Source organism: Canis lupus, chromosome 21 (assembly GCF_003254725.2).
Source record: "Canis lupus dingo isolate Sandy chromosome 21, ASM325472v2, whole genome shotgun sequence".
Classification (NCBI taxonomy): domain Eukaryota; kingdom Metazoa; phylum Chordata; class Mammalia; order Carnivora; family Canidae; genus Canis; species Canis lupus.
Genome location: NC_064263.1, coordinates 8200079 through 8222287, shown reverse-complemented (window position 1 = coordinate 8222287; position 22209 = coordinate 8200079). Strand labels below are relative to the sequence as shown.

The 22209-nt window shown below is 38.4% G+C and overlaps 1 protein-coding gene across 5 annotated transcripts in view; it reads left to right on the top strand.

Annotated features, from left to right (window-relative positions):
- The window catches only part of FAT3 (FAT atypical cadherin 3), a 646715-nt gene that overhangs the window by 296838 nt on the left and 327668 nt on the right, over positions 1-22209 (top strand). For 3 of the 5 annotated variants that reach the window (XM_025419331.3, XM_025419329.3, XM_035703699.2), the window contains exon 3: positions 5561-5875. In XM_025419331.3, the coding sequence (XP_025275116.3) occupies positions 5561-5875 (315 nt within the window). Of the gene's footprint in view, positions 1-5560; positions 5876-16732; positions 17140-20158; positions 21097-22209 lie in introns of those variants that run through there. The other 2 variants (XR_004807702.2, XM_049098783.1) reach the window with 2 other exon arrangements.

Sequence of the window (22209 nt, the reverse complement as noted above, 5' to 3'; positions counted from 1 at the left end):
AAAAATCAATCATATTTTATATATGAACAACAAACAATTGAAATTAAAATTAAAATAATAACATCATTACAATAGCAATAAAAAACATGAAATGTCTAGGGATAAATTTGATGAAACATGTGCAAGACCTGTATACTAGAACTATAAATAACGTTATTTAGAGAAATAAAAGAAGACACAAATAAATGGAGAGATACACCATTGTCGTGGATCAATGGACCCAAAGTTGTTAAGATGTCAGTTCTTTCCAAAATGATCTATAGAGTTAACATAATCCCTGTTAAAATGCTAATAGATTTTCCTAAATTTTATATGAACTCTAAGATGATTTCCATTTCATATGGAAGCACAAAGGATCTGGAATAGGATCACAAATAGACTGGAATAGTCTGAAAAACAAGAGCAAAATTGAAAGTTATGCTTCCTAATTTCAAGACTTACTATGAAGCTACATTAAATAAGACAATGTGATATTGATGCAAACATAGCAAAATAGATCGATGGAACAAAATAAAGAATCCAGAATTAGACTCATACATACATGATCAATTGATTTTTGACAAAGATGAAAAAGCAGTTCAGTGGACAAAAGATCATCTTTTCAACAAGTGGGAACCATGAATACCTACCTACAAAAAAAGAAAAAACCTCGACCCATATTGCACCATGTATAAGCATTAATTCTAAATTGATCATAGATATAAATAGAAGACCTAAGACTTTTAAATTGTAGAAGAAAATGTAGGAGAAAACCTTTGTGACCTTGGATTTGGCAATGATTTCTTAGATGCACAAAAAGCATGATCTGTAAAAGAAAAATTTAAAAATTATTTATCATTAAAATTAAAAATTTCTGTTCTTCCAAAGGCTATAATTAAGAGAATGAAAAGACTAGGTGCAGCCTGGACAAAAAAAACTTACAAATCATATATCTGATAAAGGACTTTTAGCCATATATAAAGAACTCTTAAATTTTAGTAATAAGAAAACAAACCTCAGTCAGAAGAATGAATAAACAGTCTGAACATTTATCCAAACAAGAAGTGCAGATTGAAAGTAAGCACTTTTAAAGATGTTCAACATCATCAGGAGGATGCAAATTAAAACTACAGGCTACCACTACATAGCATTAGAATGTCTAAGGCAACTGATCATGCGAGGTATGACACAACTGAGGATATACAGCAACTGGAATGTCCTATATTGACTGCTAGTGGGAATGTAAAATGGTAAACTCATATATTTGCCATGTAATATAGCCGTTCTACTCCTAGGTGATTACTCAAGACTAATGAAAGTACTTATGCATAAAACTTGCATCTGAAGGTTCTTAGCAGTTTTATTTGTAATATCTAAAAACTGAAATGCCTATCAAGTCAATGGTTGAAACAAATATACAATGGAATACTACTCAAAAATTAAACGAAGTGATGCATTGATATATATAGATATAGATACAGATATATATCTCAACATAGATGAATCTTAAAATAATATATTCTGTGTGAAAGAAGCCATTCAAAAAGAGTACATACTGCATGATTCCATTTCTGTAAAATTCTAGAAAATGGAAATTGATCTGTTGTGACAGCTAATCTGGGTTGCCTTGGAGTAGGGAGCATTTTTAATTGGGATTAAAAATGGGAAGGAGAATACTTTTGGGGATTATGATTATGTTTGCTATCCTGATTGTGGTAGTGGTTTCATGGGTAACAAAACCGACTGCATTGTTTATTTTATATATGTGTAGTTTACCATTTGTCAGATACACCTTCAGTTTTAAAAAGTAATGTGTGACAGTTGTCACAAAACTAAGGGCTCACGACGTGGTTTTGGAAATCTTTGGTCAACCTCAAAAGTGAGTTTTTGTTTAATAGAAAAGGTCATGTGTGTTTACATTTTTAGTTATGACCATATAGGTCATAATTAGCTATGAGAGCATAGTAGGATGTGAGGAAATGCTGTCCTTGGGCATTGGTTGTATTAATCTGATTAATATGGATCCTTGGATGAATCTTAAAAGTAATTTTTAACACATTCTTTCATTTTGTCCTCACAGTTTTGGACCATGAGACTGATATCTGAACACTATGTTCCAAGATACTCATTTGCACTTCTAGATAGTGAGTAAATATAGCCATAGACATTTTATTTTAATGAGAAAGAATTCTAATTTCTAGGGACATGTCTGATCCTTTATTTAAAAATAAAGTAGAATATTCCACTCATATATTTTAATTGGCATTAGTGGATGCCTTTCATCCAAGGACTTCTCAGAATCATTTAATGTCCAAAGCCTGTAATATACCATCTTCCAGTTTGACAGGTGCAAGAAAAAGGAATTAAGTGATTTCCAGGGATCACAAAGCAATTCTTCAAATCCGTATGTGTATGTATGTATGTGAATATGCACATGTGCACATGTGCTTATGAGTGCATGTGAGTGCAACAAGTGCGTGCGTGGTAGGTGTTCAGGCAAAGCATAAGCAAAGCTGACCCAGCTTCTTTGATTTTGTTGCTTGTTGTGTTATGTCCTCTTTTTAGTGGACTTATTTTACTGTTTCCTGAATAGCCCAGATATTTTCACATAAAGGTATGTCATGAGCAAGTCACAAAGGCTATATATGCAAGAGTGCCACACAACCAGAGAAAAGAAAAAAATCCAACACATGAGTCCATATAAAACTTCTCTCCTCTTCAAATTGTCCCTTGCTTTAGAGTGTGATTACTCTTGACAAGGCTTTTTGGTGTTGCCTTAGATTCACACCAGTATAACATACTCAGCATCTACTACATTGCAAGTATTTTGCTAAGCTCTTAACATACATTTAATTACATGATCACCACAACACTGAGATATGGGTAGTAAAACTAGGCTAGCTTGGTTTAAACACCTTGTCCAAGTAATACTGTCTAGGTTTGAAATTGGAGCATTGAGGCAGGCTGACTTCAGTTCTACAATTAGCCATGCGACTTTTGGAAAGTTACCTACTCACATTTGAGACTTAATGGCTCATCCATAGAAGAGAATTATAAAGCTCATATTATAGAGGAGTTAGGTTGCAACCTCACAGCACATTATAAATGCTCAGTAAATACTATTCTACTTGCCTCCCACCCTCTTCTGCTAGGTTTTTTTGCCCTTCCTAGTATATCAGTCCAACCCAGATGAAACCTGGCTGTTGGCTATGCAGTTTTCCCCTCAGAGCAGATCTTCTCATGAGAGATCTGTCTTCTCAGCAAGACTATGAGTCCCTTGAAGATAGAGATCTTCTCTGTTACTACTATTCCTCCAATGTCTAGCACAGGGGCCAGTGGATGCTTGTGAGTTGAATTGATAGGTCTCATGCAAGATGTGCTTCTCAGCATCTCTAGAGCATTTTTTGTAACCCATACACTGCATCCCAGATCCTACCAGCCTACTTTTTGTCTCCATTCCAGAAACTGCTTTGTTTCATGGCACTTGACTGTCCTCTAACTTGAAGAGCTCTAATTCCCCCGGGTTCAGTGTCACTTGTATCTGCATGGCGGCTTAGGGCTTTTACTGCTGTGAGTATTCCAGGAAACTTGCCATGGTGTCTGTGGTAGACCTGAGTCCTTTGCTCACATTTGGCCAGGTCTCTGGCCCTCCAATGTCTCCAGACCTTAGTGCCATGTTGACATTCTGCTCTATCTCAGTCCAGTTTATAAGGATGTGTGTTACTCATTTAGTCAATGGACACATAGCAGTATGTTTATAATCACTGTATTTTGCTCTTCCTGTTTTCTTCCTACCCTGTTATTTGCTGTCTATTCTTCTGATGCCATATTGGCATCTCTATTTTGACTTCTAGGTAACACCCATGAATCTACAAGAAATCCAATATGTTTTACATATTCCATTGAGAATATTTAAGATTATCTTTTGTCAGGGTGCCTAGGTGGTTCAATCGGTAAAGCATGTGACTCCTGATCTTAGGATGTAAGTTCAAGTCCCATGTTGGGTGTGGAGATTATTTAAAAATAAAGTCTTAAAAAAAAGTTATCTTTTGTTCCATTGCATAACCCTATGCAGGGTTCTTTGCTGGTTAACTTTGGAGTTAGAACTTCACCATCACTTAGGTTCCTTCCCTTAGAAGATTAGCCATTCTGAGTTTTAGGCAACTTTGAGTATTCTGACCTATTTCTGGACAGATACCCTCCTCTGTTCCAATTGCTATACTTGGCATTTTGCTTATATAGGGTCTGTAGGCCAAACTATATGCCTAATACAGTCTAAAGTCTGATGGGAATTCAGAGGCTAGAGGATTCAATCCAGAATTGGAAAACTATTTCTTGATTTTTTCCATGGCTGTCTTTTCAGGTATAAAAATTTACACAGGGACATCTGGGTGGCTCAACAGTTGAGCATCTGCCTTTGGCCCAGAGCATGATCCTGGAGTCCTGGGATTGAGTCCTGCATCAGGTTCCCTGCAACAGGTTCCCTGCATAGAGCCTGCTTCTCCCTCTCCCTATGTCTCTGCCTCTCTCTCTCTGTGCCTCTCATGAATAAATAAATAACATCTTTAAAAAAAATAAAAGTAAAAATAAAGATTTACACAAATTGCATGCTTTCCACAAGTATCCTGACTACTATAAGAGATTTTATAAGCTAAGCCCAAGTTTTCCCACCCCAGTGAAAGTGCTTAAGAGCTCCTGTAGCAAGTTTCTGTAACCCAGTGTTTTGGGTGAGTGCTGTGAAGATAGAGCACTGTGTTTTCTCTCTGGCTTTTCTGACAGACACCTGATTTCCTGGTTGGCACTTGTTTCTACCCTGAAACGGGAAAGTTGAAGGGAGGAGATTGGACATTTTTCTGCTCCTAATTTAAAATAATTGTCCATGAGTATCTCTCAGATACTCAGAATTTATTTAGAGCCCTCTATAGGGTTCGTTACATGGTAAAGATCATTCAGAAAGTGTATCGGTCTGGCTGCTTCTCTCATTCTTTTGGAATAACTGTGACATTGGATTTTCAGGGAAACGATGTGAAGGAAGCTTATTACATCTTTGCATACAAAATATTTTCCATCCTAACTGGCAAAAGAACATTTGAAAGGTCTTTTTCATTTTTGTGAATGAACAAATAAAATAATTTACCCTGGGAGAGCTTTCGGTTGCATAAGCAATGAACTCAATATCAAGGTCAAATGGAGATACTGACCTGATAGTGCCCTGACTTCCCATGCATCTCTGGAAGTATTTTGACCTCTGGCCTACTCTCTTACCATTGCTCCCTATTGTCTTCTCTCTGTTTGTGTGTGTGTGTCTATGTGTGTGTGTGTGTGTACGTGCATATGTATTGAGATATCCCTTCCTCCAAATTCAAATAGTCTTTGTGAATGTTATTATATTTCTCAAATGGTAGGACAGCTACTTAGTATGGTTTTGCAGAAAATAATTTTCTTACATAAAAAGAAACATCTTATTTGAGTCCTACATTAAGGATTTTTTTATATGCCAAGATTATTTAGCGAGGCCCCCCTGAATTGGGGACAATTTACTTAATGTTTTGCTGTAGCGGTCTCTCTGCTTTTCTTTTAGGAGTCATCTCTACTGCAGACATTCTTGATCGAGAGACAACGGGTTCATACTGGCTGACCGTGTATGCCACAGATCGGGGCGTTGTTCCGCTTTATTCTACTATTGAGGTCTACATTGAAATTGAAGATGTGAATGACAATGCCCCCCTGACCTCAGAACCTATTTATTATCCTGTTGTCATGGAAAACTCTCCAAAGGATGTATCTGTCATTCAGATCCAAGCTGAGGATCCTGACTCCAGTTCCAATGAGAAACTGACATACAGGATTACAAGTGGGAATCCCCAGAATTTTTTTGCCATCAATACCAAAACAGGTAAGGGAATGCTCATATGACTTTTTTCCATTGGTTGCCCAGCTTTTAAACCCATCAGCCTGACACTTGTTTATTTAGATCATTTTATCTTTCCCCTGATTTACTTTATGATGTAGAGAACAACATTCTTCTTTTTTCTGTGGGTAGTTTCTGAAAAGGTGACCATTCTACTTGGTATATTCTGGTTGGTGTGTTTTAACTTCAGCTGAACCAAGGTGAAGTGATCTAATAGAAATTAGAGGCTTTCACAAAAAGCTTCAGATTTGCTTTCCTCATAATAATAAAAGTGGTTCCCAAGCCACTCAGAAGGCCAACTGTCCCCTTTGTCTTTCTTGGGAGGGAAAAAAACTGGCCTAGGCTGGGTTCTGCGGATAAGCTGGCTTTGTGACTCCTTTACTTCTAGGAGTTTCTCCTTCGCTTGACTTTCATCTAGCTTGTTGTAAATGATCTCCTGTAAGCCTTAAATTTAAGCCCCAGATTTTTTATGATTCTTGTAGTACCCGTGAGTGTAGTGTCAATATTTCGAAGAACTTCCAGTGTCTCAATTTTTACATAAAATGTACCACCTTTAAGTTTTTGGGTCTTTTGCTTAAAAAAATTTCTAGAAATTGGCCCTACAATTTGTTGGCTAAGGCTCAGGCAGGGCAGGTATCAAATTTGGAGGAATGCATTCTGAGACAATTACATATACTTGGGAAGGTCTCAGAGTTTTCTTGCTTTCTTGTGATTTGCCTTGTTTAATCTGAAAAAGAGAGTCAAACCCTCAGTGAGAATTGTGGCAGATAGAGTTTGTTTGAATTAATTGGAATTTAGAAGAATGCAAAAAAGATGGCATTGCTGTTTCACCCTGGGCAAGTGAATTGACAGTGTCAAAAGCTAGACTAGTTGATGTTTGCTGGTGTGGACATACTCAGGTTTCCTAATAGAGTTGATAGTTATTTCTTTTGTCGATGTTTGTTAAAGAGGAAACATACAGCTGACCCCATGTATTTTATAAATGTCAGATTCCCATGAACATAATTTGGAAAGGATGCCAAGTTTTAGGAAATAATTGATTTTCTCCAATTATAAGTATGTTAGTCCTCTTGTTAGGGGGACTCTCACATTTTAAGAGTGTTGAATCAGGAATTGACTTGCATTCCATTATTATACAAAGAGTGGCCATCCACTATCAAGGTCATATTGAAGCCTGCTGGAACTTGAAAGAGAAAACTTGGGGATTTGGAGACTAGCTCAACCTTTCAGAGCTGTGTTAAGTTGGATAAACTGCTCAAGGACCTGAGCTGGGTCGAAAGCCCCTCCTGATTCACTTTCTCACTATAGCCAAGGGCTCTGTGGAATATGGTGGCAGAGAAATGAACTCTGATACTTCAGAAAGTTGAAGGAGAGAGAGGATAAAGACAAGAAAAATGTCACAATAAAAACGTAGAGGGCACAGATGTCTTCACGTTTCACAGCCCTTGTGGAATGTGAACCCCACCCATCACCTTCTGCCTTCCTTCTAATTCCATTGCTACTTGAGTCATTCATAGTGAGCCCACCACCCTCTTTTTGAGAAGTTAAAAGACACTGCAGAAAGGCAGTTTCAAATTCTTCTCTTCCTCTTCTGACCATTGAAAAGATTTTCAGAATAAAGTCACATGGAAGAATTTGGGTTGGATGTGAAGAATGTAGGCTGTACGTTACATGCAAAGAAGAACATAGAGACTCATGTAACTGAAGCTGTATTTTATGCAGATTTTAGAAGTTGGCATGAATTTTCAGAGACTCTTGTATTATCACAATTTAGCCTATCATGCATAATAATAGCCTTAATTAGATTTATAATTTCTCTGTCCTTGCCATAGATTTTAAAAAAACATTTGTGCCAGGAATGACATTTTAGACTAACTTTTCTAATTGTCTAAAAGAAATACATAGCATTACTTTGTAATTCTCAAGCACATGATAAGAAAACACTAGATTTTGTTTGTTCACTTATTCACTCACTGAACATTTATTATTGTGCCTACTAGTTTCCAAACAAAATCTAGTAACAGTTACAAACGTACGATATGGGTCCCAAGCCTTCCTGGGACCCAAAGGTACATGAAATTAACAAAGTGACTAATATCTATTACAGAGCAAGGATTGTTGCAAGAAAAATAGGAGTCCTATGTGAAATGCTTAGCATAGTGCCTGAAATATTGAAAATGCAATAAAAGGTGGTACCCCATCTTGACTTCCTTACCTCTGCTTATGGACACATCATTCATTCTCCTTAGACCTCAGGTTCTTATCTGTAAAATGAAAATGATACTGCTTACTACATAGGAGGTTTATTTATGAAGACAGAAAGTTGTAATGTGTTTGAAAGTTGTTGGTAAACTACAAAGCTCTGGAAGAATCATGTTACCACTATACTTATTTCTGTTAAGATTCACAGAACCGCAAGCCTGGTGTAATTCTTGTGAAGCACGTTGCTCTGAGTATAACGCTGCCAATGAACAGTCTGTAGTCAGCTCTCAAAACTCTCTACAGAGACACTTCACGCTTTAGCATTTCTTCCTGTCTTTCTAAAACCATTTGTCTGAAATAGTTATGTTAATGTAACATTCTTTATTAATGAAGTGGGAGATGCATCCAACCAATATACTTATTAAAGATCTTTGCTTTAGATTTTTTCAACTGGATGTAGACTCTAGTAAACTGACCTTTCATTCCTTCCTTTGTGGTCGAGTTGAAATTTATAGTTTTGTTTTGCCTTGGCAATGTGATACATGATAAATAAGATTTAATGATTTTTAATGCATAGTCAAATAATGTCAATACTTATGTTCCACAGCTTGCGGAAGATAACGGATGTCCCAGACCCAAGAAAGGGGAGAGATTTCTCTACTGAATAGCATTCTCTACCCAAAATGCTATTTTTTCCCTACCAGACCTAAAACCACAGTAATTTCTACTAAAAACTCAGTAATTTTTGTGGCTTAAGAGTAAAAACAAAAGCTGTACCACTCTGAGGTCCTTTCTGACCTGCACAGAGAACCCATGCTAAGCAGTTGAATTCAATCCAGTGCAGTTTCTTTGTGTATGTATGCCTCAGCTCATAAGTAACCAGAGCCCTACCAAAGTGTTCTGAGCTGGAGACACCCAACAGGCTGGTGTCCACTTGCCTCTTTGGGTGAACAGGAATGCAAATGCTTGCTTCTAGCCCTTGTAACAAAATCCAAGGTGGCCATTAACTAGTTATCCAGTCTCAATTGGGGAACAGGTGTGAGTAGTTCCTCTAGGGTTTTAGAATGTTTATTTTAGTTCTATCTATAGTATGGAAACCACTTAGCCCAGTACAAGCATTCACTCACTAGATTTTAGCTGTTGTTGTTACTATTATTAATCATCCTATATTCCCCACTAGAATAAAGTTTATGTAAGTGGCACATACGGTACTTCACAATTCCACTGTCTTTTGAGGAAGGCATACTTGAAAGGCAGAAAGGCAGCAATGTTTTTCCTCATTACATATTGTATAGCACTGGAACCTTCCATTCAGGCTTAGAAAGTGTGTTGTGCACTATTGTCTACTGCTGTCTTAGACCTCAGGTATTGCAAGATGGCAGATATAACAGAGGCATGAGATGGTTTCTGCATTCAGGGAATTTATTCTCATGGGAAAAATGGGACCATCACACATACAATGTACTTTAGCAAAGAATGTAAGGCAGTTTATAAGAAATAAATGGTCAAACTCTGTGGAAAGGGTAACATGTCAGAGGGGGCCTGGGGCAAGGACTTCTCAGATCTGAAGTGGGCCCGGAAGAATGGGTCCATCTGCAGAGAGAGAGCGAGAGAGCGAGCCAGAAAACTACCTTGGGAATATAAACAAGTTAAACTGACCTTGAAAGCCCATCTGCTGCTACTTAAGCTAGTTTGAGAGGCATTATACCATTAGAAAGAGAATTTTAAAAGACTCATAAATGTCTGGAGTGTTGTAAGACATTAGAAGTAACAAATATGTATATATCTCTCTCTTTGGTGATATTTGGATTTTTATTTTTATTTATTCATTTTTTTAAATATTTTTTTAAGATTTTATTTATTTATTCATGAGAGATACAGAGAAAGGCAGAGACACAGGCAGAGGAAGAATCAGGCTCCATGCAGGGAGCCTGATGTGGGACTCGATCCTGGCACTCCAGGATCACACCCTGGGCCAAAGGCAGGCGCTCAATCGCTGATCCACCCAGGCGTCCCAATATTTGGATTTTTAAAAGCCTTGGGTTATATATCTTTCTTTTGGGAGGCCAACTTAATACTTTTGGAGGGAAAAAAAACATAAATAAAAAGATCCCTTTCTGTTTTCCTTTGCCTCTGCTCAGCATACAACCAGGATTAGCATACGCTGCACTGAGAGCCCCTGTCTATGAAGGTGATCCTTGCTTTTTCCAGATCTTCTGCTGATCGATTATCTAGGGCATAAGGCTTTCTGAATTCCTCCCTGCAGTGTGACATATGTCTCCTTTTGGTCCATGCTTTGGTCACTGGCATCTCCATCTGTGTTTGAGTGGTGAGAAAGCTGAACTCCCTTTGACTTTCTGTGAACATCTTGGGATAAACCTGACCGCAATATGCTTTATGTGTGGGTAGACTAGCTACCCTGCCCACCACGTGGGTAGAGAGGAAGAGTTCCTCTTCATAAGTGTGTCTGCTGCAGAGGTACCTCAAATTCTACCCTCAGCCATTGGTATCTTTGGATTTAGACATTTTTTCCCTATTTAAATGGGAGGGATAGCTTATTAAAATACTGAACATCCTCTGTTTTTTAATCAACTCCAAATACTATCAGCATGTCTTTTGGTGTATGGTATAAGACATAGTGGGTAAAAAACCAGGAAAGGTAACAGAAGGAAAAGTCTAAACCACACTTCAACATGATAATAATCACTTGGCTATCTTGTTAGGCTACAGATTCCTGAGGTGGAGCATTTCCGACAAGTTCTCAAGGGAAGCTGATGTTGCTTTCCTGGAGAACTTAGAAGGCTCTAGACTTCAGTACCCAAACGAAACAAAAGAGGGAGGTAACACTGTGCTGAGAGATTTACCTGAGGACAAGGTAGCCCACCTTATAATTTATCCATTCACTCTTGCCTCACATTGCTGGAATTTTGAGGTGTGACTATGCATTCCAAGTAGTCTCTTTACCCACCCCCCAAATCAGCTCTCATAACCTGGCTTATACTTTGTATTTTATGAAGTGGAGAGAAATGAAAATCCACTCTCTTTAATCATCCATGAAGAAAATATCACTGATTCGTAAGACTTGTGGTTAATAAAAATCTGCGTTATATAATGTTTGAATGCAATTGTATTGTTTCCAATTATATGGAATGAAGCAGAACTTCTTCCTAAGTGGAGGTCAGACCTACTTTAATGAATAAACAAACACTGGATATTAGTATGTCATTATAAAAAAGGGTTAGTTCATAAGATAGTGGTACTCAAAAATAATTTAGTATCTTAAGTAACCTAATCCTTATCTTTATGCATGGCCCTGTTTGTTGGTAATCTGCTTAGGAAACTACCTTTTCCTGGAAACCAGAAGGAAACCTTGTTTTGTGTATAAAACCAGAGATTAAAAAGAAAAAAACACAAGGTGAGGGGCAAGGGTACAAATATTGGTGCTTTTTCTTCAGCTTGAATGCTGTGCCAATCTCTTGTTACCGTCTCTTATTCCTTATTCCTTCCTAATGGAAAGCTAAATTCTCCTGAATGGGTAGAAATGGCCGCTAGATGATGAGTTGATATTCATAAGTACAGGCACAAAGCAGATAATGTAGCGAATGAGTATGTATGAAACTGTAAATCACCCTCGCTCCTTCTTTCAGCCATGAAAGGAGGCCTTGTCCTATAGAACATTAAATTGTGTTCATTTAATCCAACAAGTCCAGTAGAACAAATCGGGCTCATGCAGATTTATCACAGGGGGGTTATTTAAATTCAGCAGTGACCTTTGCATCTCTGTGAATGTGCTCCAAATGAACAAGGACAAAGGGAACTTTCCTACACTGTCATTATGTTCCCTGGGAGGCTGCGGGTTTCCCCATTTGATCAACTCACAACTATGGGCTGGAAGGATGGGGGTTGGGGATTATGAGGGTGCAGAGGGCTTGGTCAGGGCTGTCCATCACAAGGGAGAACATGCTCTTTCCTGTGGTGGACTCTGGCTCTTCTTCCTGTGGCTTGATTTTGTCTGTGTGCTGGTTAAGATCGTAAGTGCTAATTTCAGAGTTTCTCAACCTCAGTGCTGTCAACATTTTGGATTGGACAAGTCTCAAGGTGGGGGCTGTCCTATGCATTATTGAGTAGGACAATAGTTGTGACAGTCAAAATACCTCCTGGCATTGTTGAATGTCTCCTGGGGGTTGAGAACTGATGAATGAGTATGGAATATTTTGTAGGATTCTTTTCCATATGGCCCTTACCAAAGCATCCTGTACAAAATGAATGACTGGGTTTGAAGGTGTGATGGATTTGTTAACCTTAAAAAAAAGTGTGTACATCTATACCTATATCTACATATATATATATATATGCATGCATATGTATCATTAATAATACAACGAAATAAAAATGGAAAGAAATCTAGAGCTGCCCTCTGACTCTGAGTTCTTTGTTTTTTAAAGGCTCTCTGAATGCTTGAAATCAAATCCATTAGGAAAAGAACAAAATAATAACAAATCTTCAAACATAATAAATGTGGATACAGTTATCTTTTTCTCTGCTCATTATTTGGAGAGGATTTGGCTGTAACAGAATTTTCGTTAGAGTCAGTTTTGAACAGCGTTTTTCAGAAGATAGCATGAAGAAATTATTTGAGGTTCCCAGGGTTTATTCCCTTAAAATACTTTTACAGCTCCAAATCCTATTTCTGCTTAATGTCAGCCTTCTGATGGATAAATATGGGGATTGTTCTTTCCTTGAAATAAAGGTAGATGAAAAGGAAAAAAAATCCTTTTGACTTCCACTGAGGATTCTGTAGTCCTGTACCTAGATGAAGGCTCTCTGAGGTCTTTGGCATCTGTTGTAAGTATGCAGTGTTCATTCACAAGCCCCACCCGACTGGTAGATTTGTGAGGACTTCGACTAGTGTCCCAGATCTCCATCTTTAGATACAACATAGGATTGGAAAGACTTAGTGAAGTGAAAACTGATGCCCCATTAATAATATGAAGGAAATCATTGACCTGCCCCTGCCCCTGCCAAATTAAGTCAAGTTTCAATGGACAGGATTACTAGTTGGTATCTGTTTCACCCATTTATGAGATTCAGATCTTTGAGTTAATACAACTGTTACATGGAAAAAGGATTTTATAAAACTGAATGACAATCAGGAATGGGGAAGTTTGGTAAAAGGGACAGAGGACTGAGCAGGCAGTCCTGGAGGGAAGAGAATGATGCTGCTGCCTGGCTCGGGACCCACCAGTTGTGTAAGAGGCTCAGAAGTGCCTCCCAAGGGATGAGGTGTTGGTCATTCAGTGGGGCTGGTGGTCAGTCTTCCATGTCGCTCCCTGTCCTGCTAACCCACCAGGAAGGGGCATGGAGGAGGGGTGGCGCTCCTAGATACACAGCCAGCAGCTGCTGGCAAAGCTGCTGCTGAAAATTACTGAGAATTATTTGGGAGGGTGTAAATAAAGCAGATGATGGAGTTGTATATATGTATATATTTTTTAAGAGATTGATTAAGGTCATAAATTTCTCTTTTATTTCGTCTATCTGGGCATTAATTCCACAGCACTAATTTACTGCATTGGTTTATTACTTTCTTCTGTTCTGAAAGAAACAGTGAATTTTAATTGAAACCGCTGCTTGCTTCTCTACATTCTTCGCCACCATCGTTAGGGAGACTCCTGGATACGGCCTGGGTGTGTGCCTTTCTCTCCCAGATATGTGACAGGAAGGTGAGAAGAGGAACCTTCCCCAAAAGCACAGGTCTGCTCTGTGCCCCCAGCCATGCTGGTATCATCTCCCTTAGCTTAAGAAACTGGAGCCCTGGACTCATGGGCAACTTGCCAGGGTCACCCAGCTGGTCGGTGCAAAACTAGGGTTTGTCTGATTAATGATCCATAGGGCTAAAGACAAAGGCTATCTAATTTGAAAAATGGGAGCAAATTCAATAAACACTTTAATGAGCCTAGAACTTTGGATCTGGGAAATCTTTCAGATGATTAGGTGCACACTTCAAAACAGGTGTCTTACAGGTTGAATTGTGTCCTCCCCACCCTAAAAAGATGTTGAAATCCTAATTCCCCTGTGCTCATGAATGTGATCTTATTTGGAAAGAGGGTCTTTGCAGATACAATCAAGTTAAAATTCGGTAATACTGGATTAGGGTGGACTCTAATTCAGTAACTAGCATCCATATTAGGAGAGGAAAATCTAGACACAGAGACACAAACACAGAAGACAGCCATGTGAAGTTGGAGACATAGGAGTAATGACATCACAAACCAAGTAATGACAAGGACTGCCAGCAACCACTGGAAACTAGGAAAAGATAAGGAAGGATCCTAGAAGGCCTAGAGTCCTCAGAGGGAGCATGACCCTGCCTACACCCTAATTTTGGACTTCTGGCTTCCAGAGCTATGGGTGAATAAACTTCTGTTGTTTAAAGCCATCCAGTTTGTGGTACTTTGTTACAGCAGCCCTAGGAAACTACTATAAGGTGTAGTCTCAGGGTACAGATGAGAAGATTGAGCTCTCATAAAGGGGTGAGGGAAGTGCGGAGAGGTAAGGGTCACAGATTCCTAGTTCAGTGCTCTGATGACTAGACCAAATATTAAAACTTCTAGCAATTTTTATGCTAGTCAAACCTGGCATTAGTTAAATAGTTTGTTTTTAGTTTATTTTGCAGTACTTATGTTCTACTTAAGTTTATTTATTTGGTAGTTCTGAAAGGGCTAGGGGTTTTGATGAGAAACTGGTGTGACATTACATCACTCTGAGTATTTCAGAACTTCTGGAAGATCATCCTCTGATGGTGCTCTCATACTCCTTGGGGCCTGTGGGGCCACATGGAAGTTACTCTTGACTGGCACTCAGTGTCCCTCATAAATCCGGATCTCATGAGTCTTGTTAATTTTGTCATTTCTTAGTCTTTTAAAGCTGATTCTCTGGAAGCACAGTTCCTTCAAAGTACTGAAAGTTTCTACATGAGAAGTTACTACCAGGTGAAATGTAGTCTCATCATTAACCTTGAGAGCCAAAGTCCAGTTTTGTTACCACTTTATATTCTGGTCTTGTGATTTTCTGTCATCTTTGTATGACTCTGTTCCTAGCTTCTTGACATTCTTACAAAAAGATATATGTGTTTCAGAAATCTATAAGTTTTATTCAGCCAGAGGTAGATTATTCTAGGAAAGCACATGGAACTCTAACAAAATTCCAAAACCAACATGTAGTAAGTTATTGATGGCAGTCATGTCATGTTTTTTTTTTTTAAGATTTTATTTATTTATTCATGAGAGACACAGAGAAGGAGGCAGAGACATAGGCAGAGGGAGAAGCAGGCTCCCTCCGGGAAGCCTGCTGTGGGATTCGATGCTAGGACCCTGGGATCACGACCTGAGCCAAAAGCAGACACTCAACCACTGAGCCACCCAGGCATCTCGGCAGTCATGTCATGTTGTAACAAACTGACAAATGTTTTTTAAGCACTTTGCTACGTGTAGTCATAGTTAGGCTTCACAATAACACTGGAAAGGAGAGAAACCAAGTGGAGTAATGCTCAAGAGCTTGGACATTAGAATCAGATGTCTTTGCATATGAATCCCAACTTGACCACTCCTTAGCTACATGATACTGGGCCCTTTACATAACCTCTCTGAGCTTCAGTTTCTTGTTCTGTGAAAATGGGAGTAATGATAGTAACTAATGAATTGGCTTGCCACCAAGATTAAATGAGTTAATATGTGTAAAGTAGCTTAAAAAGTACTCAGCATGTAGTAAACTCTCAATAAATGTTAAATGACGATGTTTTTATGGGTAGAATGCTTTAGCTAAATCAGCATCCACACTGTATGGTTAAGGCCTTAGGCAGTTGGTGATATCAAACTACAAATAAATATAACACTTTACCTATCAATTAAGTTTTCATCTTGTGAGACTGTGTCCCTCTGCCCTGCTGACTTCCATATATGTGACTAGGTTGTGGCTGAAAAGTGGACTGTGTTGGGGCTCTCTTAGGCTCCTAGAAGCCCCTCTCTCTATTTTAGATATGTCTACTTCCCAAGAATAAAATAGCAAGATGCCTTGGAAAGAGCACTAGTAGTAGTAGTTGTGTTATCCAGATTTTTGCCCGACCACTGCCACTAACTTCTCTTAGAGCAAGTTTACCTTATTTCTGTAGGCCTCAGAATCCTCATCTGTCAACAAAGAATCAGAACCTGAGTCAAAAGCATCAACATCTGACTCACGTGCTGACACTGTTTTTCCCCATCACAGACATCACTAATTGATTATAACAGCCTTCCGTACTATGCCCACACTTTGCATCCATTTCAACCTAGCACTGATGGGGAGTTGGTATGAGAAAGGATATTTATTTGCTGTGGAAGGTCCTGAGACCATCTCTACCTCTGACTAAGTCCTGGAGTCTATCAAGGACCATGGCACTATAGAAAAGGAATAGGATTACTAATGAGAAAGACTATGTAGAAATAATTACCCAGGATTTGGTGACCCTGAGAATGTGAGAAGTGAAGAGTCCTCTCAGGGAAGATACTTTGTTGTAAATAACTTTAGAAATATCTGACCAACCTAAAAGATTATCGCATTTTTTTTCTGAGTGTTAACCCTCAACCCTTCTTTCCTTGATACTAGGATCGATATTCTCTCTTCCAAGAATTTGTTGCTGGGATTCAGAAGTAATCTCTGGCTGTGGCGAACTTGAGGAGCTATAAAACTGAGGACTCTAGGGGAATGCTGATCTCTCTCCAAAATTCATATGTTAAAATCAAATCACCAAGGCAATGCTATTTGAAGGTGAGGCTTTGGGAAATAATTACATCATAAGGGTGGAGCCACCCCTCAGCAATAGACTGAACACCCTTGTAAAAGAGACTCCAGGGAGACTGTTCCCCTTTTCTGCCATTTAAGGACACAGATAGAAGGTGCAGTCTTCAACCAAGGAAGTGGGCCTTCACTAGACATCAAATCTACTGGCATCTTAACCTTGGGTTTCCAGACTCCAGAGCTATGAGAAATAAATTTCTGTTGTTTATGAGCCACCCAGCCTCATAAACATGGTATTTTGTTATGACAGCCTGAATGGACTAAGACAGTGACTGTGTGCATGAAACAGCTGACAGACAGACAGACAGACAAGCTCTGATAGGCTTGATCCTAAGGACTTTCTGATGGCTGGCTCTGGTATTAGTGAAACTTAGCTGTGCTCTTTGCCTTTAAGTGCTCGAACATACCTTGTAGTAATAACACATAACTGCCGTCAGAGCTTGAAACGGGTTTCTCTTTATGCAAGGAAGGAGCCATAAGAGACTATTGCTGTAGAAAGCCAAGCAGGGGAGAAGCACAGAAAGAATAAATGTTCTCTAATACTGGTTGATGCACAAAGGTTGAAAACTGGAAGAGGTCTGTAGGTTTGGTAATTAGGGGAGAGATCAGTGAAAGGTTATTTGTCATTATAAATCATGTTATTTCTGGGATTTTTCATCTACATTAGCTTGAACGTTGACCACTACCTTTTCTCTTTCATTTATGAAATTCTGTGGGTCATGACCAAAAATATTTGTGGTCTCCAGCATGTGCTTGGATTAAGCCGTGTCTTTCTTTATTAATAGTTCTTAGGTAGATATTTACTGTTTTATATTTTATCTATAGGATTCCACAGGAAAATTGGCCAACAATTCTGTGAAAAGTGAATTATAGTCTTTTAGACAACTCTGCTTATCCTTAGCCTATTGAACAAGATGTGCATGATAGCCACCTGTCCTCCAGGAATTCACTCTGTGAGATTCACACAGTATACCCATAAGAAGCATGGATTTCTTCTTGGAGGGGAGCCCCATCTTATTCACATACCAACCATATGGCAATGGACACGTTTTTAACTTCTTGTGGTTCAGGTTCCCCTTTAGTAAAATGGAGATAATGAGTTGTGAGAATTAAATGGGTTAATGTATTTTATAAAGTATTTAGCTTAGTCTTGTCTATACAAAGTGTTCAATAAATATTAACTATTATAGTTAATATTAAATGCACTCAAAATTCTTGCCTTTCAACAGAATTTGTTTTCTTGAAAACTGATGAAGAGTATGTCTGATTAAATGTGTTGGAGGTCTCAGATATATATTACATATTTATGTTTTATGAGTGCCTATAGTATACCAGGCACTCTGCTAAGCAGAGGGAGTCCGGGACTGATAACACAAGGACCCTACCCTTTAAGATCTCATAGTCTAGAATCATTTCACCATCAACTGTTATTTATTGCTATTGTCACACAGCTTTAAAATGAAGAGATTAAGTAAATAATATTAAGGTTCTTTATGGGACTTTTTTCTGGCAATAATAAATGGTTATAATATTTATTGGTTGTTTTAGGAAGGAAAACATCCGAGAACATGAGCGAGGAGATGTAAAATAAATCCATCACATTAGAAACAGACAATTACAGGCCGACAGTGCTGAGCCTTTGCCAATGCACCATTTTTAAATATGGTGCCATTGCAGTTAAGCAAGACAAATCCAATTTTACCTCCTACCACTTAAGTTAATTTCTCTTCTCTGTAAAATCTCCCATTTTATAAAGACATACTTCATCTTTGCTATGTACATACTAAATTGTTCATTTTTTACTTAGTTAAATTGTTTTCTGTCATAGTGAGAAATGCTTTCCTCTTGAAGAAATGATGTTCATGCACGGGAAATAGGGATATTTATTAAAATGGTTTATTATGAAACTAGATTTGGACATATTTCTGTAATTTTAGTATTTAAGTAGTTTTAGTGCCCAATGAAATGACTTTCAGTGTAAAGTGGGCTTTGATAGTCAGAGTCTCCAAAGTCTCACCATCAGACCTTAATCAAATATAGTCAGTGGATTTATATTTACATGCATATGTTTAGAAATAGTGGACATGTTTTCAGTGGATATCCATTAATGCATTGTTGGGTTATAATGACTAGTGAATGACTTTGTGCTTTCATCTCTCTCTGATTTAATAAGCCTTTATGGATTTTGGATTCTTTGCATAGGCATGGGAGGAACATGAGGAAATAGGAAACTGCTCAGACCCAAAAGAACAAACAGGCTGTTTATCAGACAAAAACACTTCAACAAAGGAAAAACTGGGGTTGAGGGGGAACCCTGAGCTGGTCGTTGAAGGCGCATGTTGGAATTGTAATGATAGCTGGTAGCTCCTGAGATGGAGGAATTATACACAAGTGGTTTTCCCAGATAACTGAAATTCAACATTCTAAGGGCCAAAACAACAATTTTAAAAAAGAACTATATTTCTGTGCTGCTTTTCATAGCCTGTTATCTGTGTCTTTCACTTTCTCAGGCTCTCATGCTGAACATGATGATACAAGCTGGTCTGGCTTCACAGCCATGCTACCTATGCAATCATATAGGACCTGTGCTCAGAAGGGCCACATGCTTGGTTTAATGCTCTGCTGTCATGTCTGGAAATTCTTAATACTTTTTTGAATGAGGGGCTTGGCATTTTCATTTTGCACTGGGCTCTGCAAATTATGTCACCTGTCATGGATTTAGGGTTTCCATTTGGACTGTTAATTACTCTCTGGGGCCATCAAATGTAGTACTGTTTGGGTCTCCTTACTTGCACTCAGCTTGCCAGCACTCACTTCTGTTATCAGTATGCCTCTCTCTTCCAGGGCTCTGCTTTCTAATTTGCTGCTTCTCATCTGCTGAGACATCATATAAATAAGGTATTAGAATAGTAAGTAGGTTGAGAACCAGTAGGCTCTAAAGGGTGACCTTGAGGGCTCCTCCCACAGGGGGAAAGTGCCATAGCGTCCTTCCCCAGGCTTTGTGGCATTTCTGGGGTCACATGCTGGTTTTCTCTTCTCCTGTACTGCTTGCATTGGTGAAGAGGCTGTTTCTGTATAAACACTGTGTGTGTGTGTGTGTGTGTGTGTGTGTGTGTGCGCCCGCGGGGGGGGGGGGGCGATCATACAGCTCTGACCCATTTCTCTTAAGGGAAAATTGCTATAAACAAACTATTTTATTTTTTTTTTAATTTTTTTTTTATTTATTTATGATAGTCACAGAGAGAGAGAGAGGCAGAGACACAGGCAGAGGGAGAAGCAGGCTCCATGCACCGGGAGCCCGACGTGGGATTCGATCCCGGGTCTCCAGGATCATGCCCTGGGCCAAAGGCAGGCGCCAAACCGCTGCGCCACCCAGGGATCCCTAAACAAACTATTTTAAAAAGCCCACTTCTTTGAAATTAATCATAGACGATAAGAAAGTAAGTGAACTTTCTTTTGATAAGATTCCTGTTACATAATTCGTATAAGCTATGAAGGTTTTATCATTGACCATTAGAAAACCTTTTGGGTTCTAGTCATTTGTGTCCCTTCAGATTGTTGGTGTATCTTCAAAGCAGTGTTCTCACTGGGCATCCCCTTGTCCTAAAACAAACCTTTTAGACACAGGTCACAGTTGCTAGGGTTTTCTCTACAATTGCACAATTTCATTTTTTGTGTCTACTTAGACTTAACCAAATAAAGTGATGGTGGCTCTGCAGTGACTTTTATTTATTTATTTTTTGCTGGGGTACTTTTGTGCCTTCCAGGCTACCTCCAGCAAAAGGAAGCAAAACTAAATAAATGTTTTGTTAATTTTTAAGGCCATTCATAGTATAGTATAGTATAGTATAGTATAGTATAGTATAGCATAGCATAGTATAGTGCTGGTATTTGTATTAAAAGAAAATACGATCCTTCAAAGTAGGAAAACGGTTGTTACCAACTCCTCATCTATTTACTCATTTATGTATTCAGCATTTAGTGTGGTTTATTGAGCACTTACTGTGTGCCAGGTACCAAGTTAGACACCAGAGTACAGTGGGGAATGAGACAATTATTATTCATTCCGAAAAGAGTGCTTTCCACATGGGAATGCCCTAAGGAGAGAGAGAGAGAGAGAGAGAGAGAGAGAGAAAGAAAGAAAAGAAAGAAAGGAAGGAAGGAAGGAAGGAAGGAAGGAAGGAAGGAAGGAAGGAAGGAAGGAAGAGAAAGAAAGAAGAAAGAAAGAAAGAAAGAAAGAAAGAAAGAAAGAAAGAAAGAAAGAAGAAAGAAAGAAAGAGCAAGCCTTGGATAATGTATGTCACTTATTGATACTGCACAGGGATTTCTGAATTCCTTTTGTAACAAAAAAGCGCTTACAGCTTTCTGAAATCCAAATATGCCTGAAATTTTCTCAACTAGTTGCTTTTGTTTAAACTCCCATTTGACATTTGAACTGTTTTCAAAATGTCATCTCTGGATTTACTTGTCTCTGAGGAATTAATATAGATCTTATATTGACATAGTCTACAAGTTGTCAGAATGCACACTGTACTAGAAATTTCCTAAGTGTTCATAAAGGCAAATTAAGGGGTCATTAGTCACTTTTTAAATCAGTTTATCCTAGGTTATGAAAGCACTTTAGATATTACAGCATCAATTCTGGGCCAAGTCTTACTTTACATGAACAGAAATGGTTAAAGATGTGGCCATGGTTAAAACAATGTCACAGTGACCTTGTCACTGTCCTCCTATTATATTTAATGTTAATGTGATTTGATATGTGGGGGAGAAAGCAGGCAATTATTGGGAAAACGCCTTCTACTTTCATAAACAGGAAAAATATGGGAGTTGGTCTTTGCTAATAGATGTCAGAATAATAATTGCAGTCATAATTGTAATTTATGTGATACTTCACAATATTAAAACTCTCACATACTTTATCTGTGATAGGCTTAGAATAACTTCTTTCACAAGATGAGAGTCCACCTAGGGAACTTGTTAGAAAAATTCTCTGGAACTAGAATCTTCTACCTCAGAATAAAAAGCAATGGACAAATCTAGGTTATGAAACTATCCTCCTTAGATCCTTTATTTTTAAGGAAGGCCAACCATAGTATTGATAGTTAAAATAAAGGAAAAGGTGGTAGTAAAAGTAGAGTCAGATGTCTGTAAACCTTATATTGAGAACAAAATTTTTTTAAGTAATGTGTTGTGTGCTTATGAATTCAGTCTGTATCATGAACTAATCATCAATAAATTCAACATTCTCTGGCCTTTAATGAGCTGATGACATTGTGCCTTGT